The sequence below is a fragment of the Vanessa tameamea genome, chromosome 17 (genome assembly GCF_037043105.1).
Source record: "Vanessa tameamea isolate UH-Manoa-2023 chromosome 17, ilVanTame1 primary haplotype, whole genome shotgun sequence".
NCBI classification, from domain to species: Eukaryota; Metazoa; Arthropoda; class Insecta; order Lepidoptera; family Nymphalidae; genus Vanessa; species Vanessa tameamea.
In genome coordinates this window covers 6265427-6277800 of record NC_087325.1, presented here as the reverse complement: position 1 = coordinate 6277800, position 12374 = coordinate 6265427, and the positions used below count along the sequence as shown (strand labels likewise).

General features: G+C 31.5%; 1 protein-coding gene across 1 annotated transcript; it reads right to left on the bottom strand.

Annotated features, from left to right (window-relative positions):
• Window positions 1–5893: 5893 nt before the first annotated feature.
• LOC113400567 (acidic juvenile hormone-suppressible protein 1-like) lies at window positions 5894–9186 on the bottom strand. Its single transcript, XM_026640202.2, has 8 exons — window positions 9071–9186; window positions 8853–8986; window positions 7944–8765; window positions 7693–7862; window positions 7368–7621; window positions 7076–7288; window positions 6766–6948; window positions 5894–6598 (listed from the first exon to the last, which is right to left on the bottom strand). Exons 1-8 carry the CDS (start codon window positions 9159–9161, stop codon window positions 6327–6329), a joined length of 2139 nt encoding a protein of 712 aa, XP_026495987.2. The 5' UTR covers window positions 9162–9186; the 3' UTR covers window positions 5894–6326.
• Window positions 9187–12374: the final 3188 nt, after the last annotated feature.

Sequence of the window (12374 nt, the reverse complement as noted above, 5' to 3'; positions counted from 1 at the left end):
CGTTTATTTCAATTAATTTTTTATATCTGACACGATATCGCATTGATTAGGTAGTTGGTTACTAAATTCAAGAAATGAAAACCCTACTAAATCTATGTATATGACAAAATTAACAAAAGCTTCTTTGTAAAATTAATTGATATCTTAATGTATGTACCTTATGTAAAATGTATTAAATAATTGTCCCACAGATGATAACTTTTGGTACATTTTTTTAACCTAGGGCTCCATAGTTTCAGCTCTCTACTAGTAAACAATGGTTTAATTAAAAAAAAAAAAGCTTGGTTTGCCGCCTCTCTCAGATCTCTATTTTTTCTATCCGAGCCGGTACTGCGATGGTAGATTTTTGTGTGGTCAATAATCAGACATATCCAATTTCCAGCTTCCAATATTTTGAGTAACTTTTCTTGTATCTATAGATTTTATATCTATAAAATTTACTTAATTTTTAGTATCAGAATTATTACTATAAAGTTCTTATGTCGTCAGGTAAGTAAATTCTTTCTTTTTTATTTCTGTTTTATTGAATATATGGATAACTTTTTTTTATATTTTTCTATTCTTTCATTTTTTATAGAATTTCTCTTCTCAATCTTCATCAGCAACGCCTTGTACTTGATAGCCAAGTTATGATATTTGATTGATATCCTACTTATTATGATAGAAGAAGTTACTCAAATTCAGAATCCTGTGTGCGCTACCTAGAATGGGTTCTCCATTTGAGACTCACGTTCTTGTGCATTCTTAACCATTCCAATATTTAAAATAATAAATTCAGTGTCGGAAAGAGCATTTGCATTGACTGGGTAGATCCCGCTGTCGCGAAAACCGCTTACTGCATTGGCAAGAATAGCTACTCAAATCCCTTCGATGTTACTTTACCTGAAATATTGATCTATATTACAATTGTAATATTATATAAAACGCTGACGAAATTAACAATAATAAAAATATATTCAATACAAATTTCCCACAAATGTAACTGCGGTACTCGTGGACGTCTGGCCGTAGAATATTTTCGTTCATTAGGACGAAACACGTATACCGAAATTCGTGCTTGCGAGTGAGTGCTTCTCATTATTGAAGAGCGCTAAAAAAATATATCTCTAACATAGTGTACTCTAAACCGAGGTAACTATACGAGTTTTACCCAATATTATATTCTCAATAAAATATAACTAAAAATACCAAACAAACTTATCATAACTAAGCTACAAATAATATTACACCAGTCATTATAGCTGATTTAAGTTTCCTCTAACGAGGTGTGTCATTTCCTCGTTAGAGCGCCATGTCGTGGTCAAATAAAAAATTAAACAAAAAATATCTATTTCTCGGTTTGAAATAAATATGAAGCATATCTGGTTTTTTTCTCTAATACGAGATAAAGATAAATTAATTGTTTACTATAACCAACTAATGTACACAATTGATTATAAGAGAAATTTATGTTTGGTACAAGTATTTCTTAACTTTGTTAATCAAAGATGTGTACAATATGCTATAACTAGCATTCTGTTTGAGAATCTTATTATGCATTAATAAAAATCCCTTGAAAAAAACATGAAAAAGTCACCAATTAAAGTACAAACACCAGCGACATTAAATTCTATGTATGTATCACTGGAAGCTCCAAGCTCCCGTTTATTGTGGGCTATTCTCTAAAAGTACTTACAAAACAACCTAGATGTCGCTGTATAACTGTCTTCAAACCTACAATGTGCTAATAGATGGCAGCACATTATATATAGAAATATTTCTAAGGATAAGCCTCATAACATGTCATGTATGTTTGCTTCGCTGGCAATATTATTGTAATAAGCCATTATAAATGGTTAATAACTATTATGGATATAAACCTATATAAACCTACTTAATGTAAATACAGTTACAATTAACGCAAAATCATCATATTGAAGGTATAATTTGTAACTTAGAATAGGTAATCAAAATTTCATCAGTTTATAGAAATATAATTAGGTAGCCCCGAAATAATTGAAAATCAATTTACGATTTAGAAAAGGTAATCAAAATTTCATCAGTTTATAGAAATATTATTAGGTAGACCCGAAATAATTGAAAATCTATATTAACGTATGTAATGTATATTAACTACTAGCCAATGCTAACTACAAGGATATTATACTCCAAAAGAAATTAGAAAACACTTTATATGTGAAGTACTGAAATATTAAAATTGCTAATCATTCTGATGTTTTTTTTTTAAATAAAATTCAATTTTTTACAAATATGTTCATTATAATTCGGCTTTATGGATATTATATACTTTACTTCAGTAAAACAAGGTGTTATCATTGTTGAAATCTACCAGCGAATAGAAATACCTTAGACCTGACACGTCCTTGCGTAAGAAACTTAGTACTTTATATCCTCACAAAATATTTAGTCCTAACTCTTGTTTCATAATCTTTGATATTGTGTTGCTAATAATGTTCAGATCTGTTATATTTGTACACAAAAACATGTGCTTAGTTCAATAATCTTTAGTTAATTATAATTGATTCGTTATAGTGTATCCAGTTCATAAATGTCAATTATGTAAATTACACCTAAACGTTTGCGTGGTCATGATTTTTTTTTTTTGTGTATTAGGAAGCGGACTTGCAAATAGCCACCTGCTGGTAAATAGTTAACTTAGACTTCAGCGCCGTAAGGAATAATAATGCACTAAGGTGCCTGTCTAGTAGAGGGTGCCAGATCAATGTAATGATTAATAAAACATACCATTGAATATATGCAAATAAATTATTTCTATAAAGATTATAATATCGTTACCATTTAAGATGTTTATCTATACATACATATAATAAAATTGGAGTGTCTGTTTGTAATATTAAAATAACCGCTTTTTACTAAATGCATATGTATGTATATACACATATACCAAAATAACATTTTTGTATATGTGTATATACGTATTATATTTATTATACCCATATAGGTATATATGGGTTTAAAATGTTGTGTTTCTATTTTATCATATAGACGCATTTACCTCTGGTGAATATAGCCCTTTGACTGAAATTACGTTAACTGTTTCATCGTGCTATTAGCAAATTCCTGGTCCGATAACGCTAACATGGTCATAGACGCGGAAAAATATGTCAAACTACATTTTTATTTTACTTACCTACATGCAAAATAAATGTTACCAAATTATGAAGTTTATAAAAATGCTGATAGAATTACAACTCTATACAACTTAAGTTTATAATTAGGTTACCAAGCCAGTTTTATCCATTGTTATTTAAAAAAGATAACACAATTAAATAAAACCACCTTTAAAATTATACAAAACCTACAATAGTTATTTTATATCAAATGAGATTTTACGAAACAAATATTGAATACTATTAAAAAGACGGTAAACGGTTTAATAAGTATTCAAAATATTTTTAAACATAAAATACAAGCTGAACCTGCGGTTTTACCCGCGCGATATTTATAAAACTTAACCTATAGCATACAAACCGACACACCCAATTTTACCCCCTCGAGGAGTAAATATAAAAATGTAGCCAATGTCCTTCTCCGGGACTCAGACTATCTACATACCAAATTTAATCTAATACGGTTCAGCTGTTGAAGCGTGAAGAGGTAACAGACAGAGTTACTTTCGTATTTATAATATTAGTATAGGTATAAACATTTTCTTTTCAAAATACAAGAATAGAAAAACCTTTTTATAGAGCTATACATTTTTCAATCATATTAATTTTGATATTTTTTTGTACTATCCCGATAATATTGGCTTAAGCGTAATATTATTATAAAGGGCTATTCTCATCAGAATTTGCGATAAATCTACTAATCCGATTAACTTGTATTATTAGTATAAAACTTAAAATAAAGATAAGCCGTTGTAGTGGGCTCATAAATTGCTTATTCGATGAAATTTTATGGATAATTTAGTTAAAATAGCCACATATAAATGTATAGGTTAATATAACGTTTGACGACCTCCGTGGTCGAGTAGTGTGTACACCGGTTTTCATGGGTACGCCGCTCCGAGGTCCCGGGTTCGATTCCCGGCCGAGTCGATGTAGAAAAAGTTCATTGGTTTTCTATGTTGCCTCGGGTCTGGGTGTTTGTGGTACCGTCGTTACTTCTGATTTTCCATAACACGAGTGCTTTAGCTACTTACATTGGGATCAGAGTAATGTATGTGATGTTGTCGAATATTTATTTATTTATTTATAACGCTAAAGCTGATCCTATACTAGCACTAATAAATAAATGACTCAACCAATATATTTAAAACTTATACAATAAGATGTAGCGCTTTTCGGAGAAGATTTTAGTATAAAATTTTATTATATAAAGATCTATACTTCGCAAGTTGACCCCTTTTAAATTTAGAACATTGGCGTGATAATCGTTAACTTTAAGTTTAATTTTATTGTATATATACAAATATTAATTAAAAATAGTTACTTTATAAATCATGACCGCGTGGATAGGTGGCAAGAATGCTAACATCATTAAGTTTTTATGTCTCAAGTTTGAATGAACGCTCAGAAAAACGCATGCATTTTGCAACATCAACCCAACCTTTGTTGGGCTTAAAAATGTATAGCTCTCAAACGGTCTAACGTTACCTCGGGTAGTATGATCAGTATTATAGCAGCGGAATTAAAATTAAAAAGAGTATTGAAAATATTATGTTGATTCTATACATGCAAAGACACAGTCTATACGAAATGTATTGTCGTTTATTGAACTTTATCTCTCCTCCGTTACAAAATATTTGTTTTTCGATATGAACCTTGCCGTAGGAATAATATGAGATACTGTTTGTTCTTCTCCCGATATATTTAGATATCATCCTTGTAAATATTTGTATTTACCTTTACATATCTCCGATTCACGCTATGACCCTAACGAGCGGAACAGTAACCATAAACGTCAAATAAATCTAGAAAACTGTAGGCTAGCACGCATTACGTGAAGCAGTTGATGCTGATTGATACTCAATGGAAATGTACCGCAGGTGTAACTGCCACATAAACTTTATTTTAAGGAAGAGCCTTTTCTGGAAGTGTGAGCTATGTCTGCTTGATTTTTTGTAAATAAACATATCTCAACATCCAATAAACACGTAGTTCAAGACGCATTATTTTTACTATCTATTACCGTTTTTCGCATTGTACCAGATCCATTTCCCTACTTATTCGTATTTATTTTTTTTCTAAATTATTTCTCCAGTGAATCGTCATCAACCTCATCTATCGACTAAGGTTATAAAAATCTTAATATCAATAAATATTGAAAAATATCCAAAATAAACAACAGCAAGCATTATGCTTCTTCCGCGGGTTCTAATGGAATATAGTTTGTAAATAATATTTATTAAAAGGGATATTGGGGTATCCGTTTGACATTAAAAGAAATAGCATAGAAGGCAGATAAAAGTATTTATGAATGGAGAAGATTTATATTTCTTTCTGCGCTGCTAGATGTCGCTGCACATAGACTTCTACTCAGCTAAGCCGATTGCTATGTGCTATGAGTAAGTACGTCGGCAGGGTTTTGCTACCATTTTTTATTAAATAACAAAAATAATGTTTTTTGTTATTCTATACGTTTGCGTATCGTGGAGTTAAAATCTTTTTAATAGTGTTGGCGGCACGATTTGAAGGAAGGCATAGTACGAAAGATGAGCCGCGAAAAGTTTTGGATAAAATAAAAAAAATTAGAAGTTTGACAAGAGGATGTCTTATAAAGTAATCAAAATTCCAGTATTATTCTTATCATAATAGAATACTTTGTAAATAACAACATGCCATTATAATTTAAAAATATTTTTTTTTTGCTTATTTATAGTTATAGTTTAAGCAAACAGTCTAGGTAGGAATATAAAAAAATAAATTAATTAAGTAATAAGTTATTTATTTTTCAGCGACAAATACATACAATTATAATATTATAATTATATCCGATATATATACATAAATACATACATATGAATATATACCTATAGTACATACATACTAAAGACCTTTGAAAACTGTGAGATCTATGGAGCTGATTGATGTGATTGTGAAGTCTTGTATATTAAACTAAACTGTTATGCTATTGAAAAAAAAAAAACAAACTAAATGCTTACTGCACGAAAACGATGTCCTTTATAGTCTTTGGTATCAAATACAATAGATACATTTATCATATAACATAAATAATAATATACTATTATATTAATTAAATAAATAAATACGGATACAAAATAAAAAAGTCGTTTGATGTATAAACTACATGAGTTTTTCCCTTTGGTACGTAAAACAAACTTCAATCTCTATCGGACGGCTTTAAACATATACAGTATTGGGTACAAATATTTCAGGTACCGGCTTGTGGAAGATTTGAACTTCTTGAATTAAAATATTGGTGAGTGGCTTGACCTGCCAATCGTACAACGGTCTGTCTAATGGGAAGCCAAGAGGGTAGGCACTCATGCGGTTAGCACCAGTACCGTAACCGTAGGTACCTTCAGTGTTTACTCCTTTGCCGACAGGTGTCTTTGGCTCAAGGTAATCTTGGATGTAGACTAGGAACTGGAATGGCATACCACCAATGCGACCTGAAATTATTTATCTAAGTTAAATATACAATCTATTATTAACTATCTTATTCAAGATTTTTATGTTGAGAAGAATGTGAATTTACATATAAATGTATTTTCATTAATTTTTTTATTTTATTTCAATTTTATGAATTTACCTTTATTTTAATATCATAAAAACTTGCCTTTAGGAAGCTGAAGACGACGTGGGAATCCATGGAAGTAGTTTTTGGGTTCAATAACAAATTGTCCGTCTCCGTTGAAAGCCTTAAATGCCTTGTTGTATGCTTCAAAACCGGACATCCATTGGTCAATCATGTACATATTCTCGGTAGAGTCACGTTTGATGACCGACTCTCCTTGTGGCACTAAAATTAAATATTTCAAATTCATTTAGGTAACTTATTAAATGAAGTTTGGAACTTAAATGATTTTACACAAATGATATTTATCATTAAAACAAAAATTGTTTTTAATAAACAAAACCAAACTTACATTCATATGTGAATGCGTCCAAATCGAAGAAGTTCTCAGTGTTGAGATGGAGGGGAATTTCGAAGCCCTTGCTATCATACTTGGGTGCTAAGAAGAATTTGACAAGAACAGTCTTGGCGACATCGCTCTTGACGTTTACGCGAACCTTGAACACCTTGTGATTTAACTGTGGACGCTGAACCAACACACTGACTTGGTCTGCACCGGTCTTAACTGAAAATAAATAACGATTAAGATAAAGGACTCTAAAACATATGTACAAATATTTGCATTTTTATTTCAAATAGCTTACTTTCTTTTTCGTTCATGGGCATAGCATTTGTCACGTTAAGGTAGGTGTTCTCGAAGTACGTGACAAGTTTGTCTACCTCTAATTTTTGAATGGTGACTGCGGGATAAGATAATTCTTCTGGTGTGTACAGAGGAAGGTAGGTTTGCCATAATGTGAACAATTTAAGAATGCGCTTCGTAATCATATAGAACGCTGGATCGCGGAGGGTTGTTTGGTAAATTTCCAATGTAGATGGAATAGTCAGTGGAATTTGTCTGAGAAATAAAAATAATAATCAACATATTGCCTCATAAAAATATTTAACAATAAATATAACAATGCTTACCCGTTCCAGTACATCTTATTAGATTCGATAGAGTTACCAAGTAATTGTTTCCATGCGTTAAAGATACTTCCATAGTAATTTAGGTTAGGAGAATCTACGTTTCCTTCTATTACTTTTCCAAGTACGTCGATGGCTTCTGGTGTTCGTAGATCAATCTTCTCACCACTAGCCTACAAGTACAAAACCGAAATTGTTAACTAATATTTATTTTGAAAATAAAAAAAGGAGGAATAATGACTAATATTACTCACGCTAATAAGATAACCGACTTCGATGGCGTCACGAATACGGCTTTCTAGTTCTGTGATTCTTTCAACATATGAAACAAATTTGGGTTGATCCATATTGAAATGGTTTGGTCTAGAGGCGAGTGGTACACCTTCGTATACTAAGCCACTATAATATCCTCCTTGAATAACGTCCATGCCCAGTTCCGAAATTTCATCGAGACCGTTTGATAACCTCTCCATGTAGTAACGAGTTGAGAGTGTCTTGATGGTGTACCAGAAGAATTCTCCACGTTTGAATTTCATCAGAGGCTTAGTGGTACCACTTAACCAGTAAGGGAAAGTGATGTAGTTGTTATAATAAAGAGTATTTAATGCGTAGTCGTTTAAGTAGTACGCCATACGAATATGGTCACCTTCAACGTATGGCCAAACTGTAGAGTTCCATCTGATCACAACATTTTCATCCCAAACGTATGTTTGTGGGTAGTAGCTTACGAAATTCTTTCCATGTGTGTTAATTCTTTCAGCGATGCTCATTATTTTTCCGTTGTGGAAGTACGACGGGAAAATGTCGTAAATTGGTGGGATAACAATTCCTTGAGTTTCAGGGTAATGCATTATGGCTACGGACAGCACATACACAAATAGTCCCTCGTTTATGCGCTGTCTTAAATAGACGGCAGTTTTAAAGAAGGTACTGTAGTACTTAGCCGAATACAACAAGTTGAACAATGTCACTGTCTCGAACTTTTGAGACTGCTCTAAAATGTTGAAGGGAACAGATTTGGGCAGAAGCATGTTGTATTCTTGTAATTTCAAGAACATCTTCAGTGCTGTTACATTCTAAAAGATTTAAAATACATTTTTTTTAATATGACTTTTACTTATAAATTAAATTGCTATAAAAATACTTGTTTTATTTTAACTTACTTTGAATTGTTCGACATTCTTTTCTAAGTCGAAAGTCTCGACTATGGTCTTTAATGTTGGATCGTAGATTGGTTCATTTACGTGGTAAAATAAGGAAGACAATTCCATCTGCCGTTGTAGGAAAGTCTTGTCGGCTATAAAACAAACGTTGCATTAAGTGTAACCGATGTACATATTTTATAACTTTCATTTTATAAAACAAACAAATTCAAACTTACCGATTTTCGTCGGCCTGACATTATATTCTACCACATCTGAAACCGCTTGCGCTACCAGGAGCGCGAGCACGACAAACAGAAACCGCGCCATGTTCGTTTGTGAAATTTCTCTTTGAACCAACATATTTATACCAAAAACCAATCGATATTAACCTCTTTATCACCCAGGTCGTGTGTTCAAAAGAATCATTCTCATAAGATAAGGAAAGGCGATGGGGCATTTTAGATGAAGTAAACATTATATAGTACTTTTTTGTTGCAAGTCTAGTCTCTCCGAACCAGAGATATTTTAAATATAGAACCATTAACAACGTTTTACAATTTGAAATAATTAGATATCAACATTTTTAGCTTAATATTGTAATACTATATAATTCTCCTTAAGTATTACATAAAAGTTCGCACTCTCCTAGGTAACGATTTCTTATTTTCAAAAGAATTCAGGATACACATTTCAATTGCATTATTTTTATATTTAAATCTGGAGTTTGGAGTATTACCTTAAAATTCGGCACTTTAAAAGTAAAATAGTTCGCCTTATCAACTACATTAAACCAAATTAATGATGCATTTTTATTATTCTCTTATGTAAAAGATTACAATTATCATATTGTTTATAATTACAATATAAGATTATTACAACTGCCTACTTAAACGTACAGATTTCGTTTTCAAACTATTCATAAAATAGGACGCCTCATTAGGATAAACGTTTCTACCACATCGAGCGATTAATTAATCGAAGAACATATTAAAATCGGTAGAAAAAGGTACGATGCTGTGACAAGCGCCAATATATCACTCGGTGTATTCCGCCGCACGTCCAAACTTTTGACGTATGAGTAATTTATTGGCCTAAAAAAATAAATTACCGGATTGCCCACACATTTGTTGGAGCCAAGGTGGTTGATTCGGCTCCCGCAAAAAATGAACGCCCGAGGCCCGATATTATGTCGCTACTTGCTTGTAAAATCACTAATAAACTCGGATGAAATTTATCAAAGAACTGGAGATTTACTCGGGATCCTTTTGATTAATATTACATCTGTTTTTTAAATATTTTACGAACGAACTATCTAAGTTTTAATTAAAAATAGCTTATGTTTTCGTTTTTTACCTAAAAATCAAAAACATACATTTAGTTAAAAACACATGTAAGACATATAATAAGCATACATAATAATTACTGGGCTTCTTCAGTTAAGAATTAAATTTATTTTAAACTAATTTTTTAATAAGATTCTATGTAAACAATTTTATAAACAGAAAACCGTATTTATTAATCCTCAAGTAGAAGATTTAGAGCTTAAGCCACCACGCTGCTCGTATGTCTGTCAATCGATACATGCAAATATCCTCACGAAGTCCTCATTCACAGCCGAGCACGAGATGAATTATAAACGCAAAGGCCTAATTGCCCGGGTTTGAACCCGCAATCTTCCATTCAGATTCACCTGCTCCAGCCAATGGGGCATCTAATATTTGAACATGTAATAGGTTTTATAACAAATGCAATTAAACACACGGTTAAATATGTTGTTTCAATGCAAATGACAGTGTATAAGACTGACGGAGAGTTATGCCCCGTTTAATATTCATGTATTTGTTTTCGACGCCCGTTTCGCCCGACACTTTACCGATGAGCGTGTATTAATTATTCCAGTTGGACATGAGCTCGCATTGAACCCTGCACTTTTCCATGTTACGTCTGGAATAACGAGATTCTCGTTTGCGTGGTATTTTTTATCGTTAGATTTTATATCGACACATTTGAAAGATAGGGCTACTTATAATTTTTTTATTACGTTTTGAGTCATTTTTTATACTTCAAGTTTTAAGGGCCAATTTATGTAATTAACCCGTATCACATTACTTAATAGATAAGTATCGCCTTCCGGATGTGTTAAACAAATTAAATTTAATTTAAAATCGTATAAAATTATTTTGTATTAAATTTGTTTTGTTACACTTAAGCAAATTAAATATTGTCTAAGCAAGTATTATAAATAAATAACCAAGCCAAATATCAGTCTAAAATCTGTTATAATACAAAACAGAGCGACTTCGATGAACCGCACTCTCGCTTAGTTTTTATGGGCTATCAGAGAACAGAGACGTCAAAATAAGGGAAAGTACTGTTAATCCTCCTTAAGGACATCTTAAGAAATGAGATTAACTCGAGTGACAACAAATAGACAATCTTCACAATATTTTGTCAATTTCGCACCACAACTGGTGGTCGTATCTTCATTTCCTCATTGCGTTAATATTCCTTTGTGTTCGAGGTGGTAAAAAGGAAAATTGAATATCAACAGGGTGCTTCGTTCTTTCTTTTATGGTATTAACAGTTTCTTACAATAGATTTGTTTTGTTTTCGAACGTAGCTTTCACTTGAATAAACTTGAGTACTTTTACATTGGATTATTAGAATATTTTTGTGTAAATAAAATGTTTATATTTTCTATGATATATTTTCGTAGGATAGCAAATTAGATTAAGTATTCCTTTGTTAAGATACAAAAGGATAAAAGACCGCTTTTTATGTACTGACATTGTTTAGATTTTGAGGTCATTACTGTAACGACTAATTAGTGTTTAATACATTTCAAGTACTTTTGTTAATAAAATTATATTTTCAGTTAATTAGCACTGCAGTACAAGGACCACCACGTTGTTCGCAAGTCCGAGTCTCTTACCTTTGGCTATTTTATACAAATTCTTTAGATAATTTTAACTTAGTTAAACAGTGAAGTAAGAATACGTAGAACTATAATAAAGAGTACTTTTTTCTAAACAATACAGGATAAACATTTTAGGAATTGCCTCGAGTTCTAACTTAATTTAAGCGAATAGTTCATCCATCAGATTATATACTTTATGGACAGTTCATACACAATGAACGATATAACTTCTTTGCCGTTAGTAATTATTATATCCCGTGTTTAGAAATGCATTATATTAAGCATTACCTTTTAATGGCGATAAAATAATGATTATCGGTTACGAGTTCATTTTTATTAATATGATTATTTTTTATTATTATAAACAGTAACGACGGTTTAACAGATAGTACCTAAACCTAATTAAATAGGATATATATATTTTACTTCGATATTTGATTTCCTACTAAAATGGTGTACTTTATTTCATCTTAAGCCGCATGTTTAAGTATATAATATATTATTTATGTATAATATATAATCTGTTTATCTATATATTTATAGATAAACAGATTAAAGGAGAAGCGGCAGTACATGCGGCCTTATCATTAATACAGCGATCTCCTCCAAGCAACCTTCAACGG

Bases quoted from the DNA above. Each gene is read 5' to 3' on its own strand.
- LOC113400567 (XM_026640202.2), bottom strand. From the start codon at position 9,161: ATGGCGCGGTTTCTGTTTGTCGTGCTCGCGCTCCTGGTAGCGCAAGCG. The intron at 7,863-7,943 runs GTGAGTAATATT...TTGTACTTGTAG, and splicing joins AAGTCGGTTATCTTATTAGC to GCTAGTGGTGAGAAGATTGA. The intron at 7,622-7,692 runs GTAAGCATTGTT...TTTATTTCTCAG, and splicing joins AATAAGATGTACTGGAACGG to ACAAATTCCACTGACTATTC.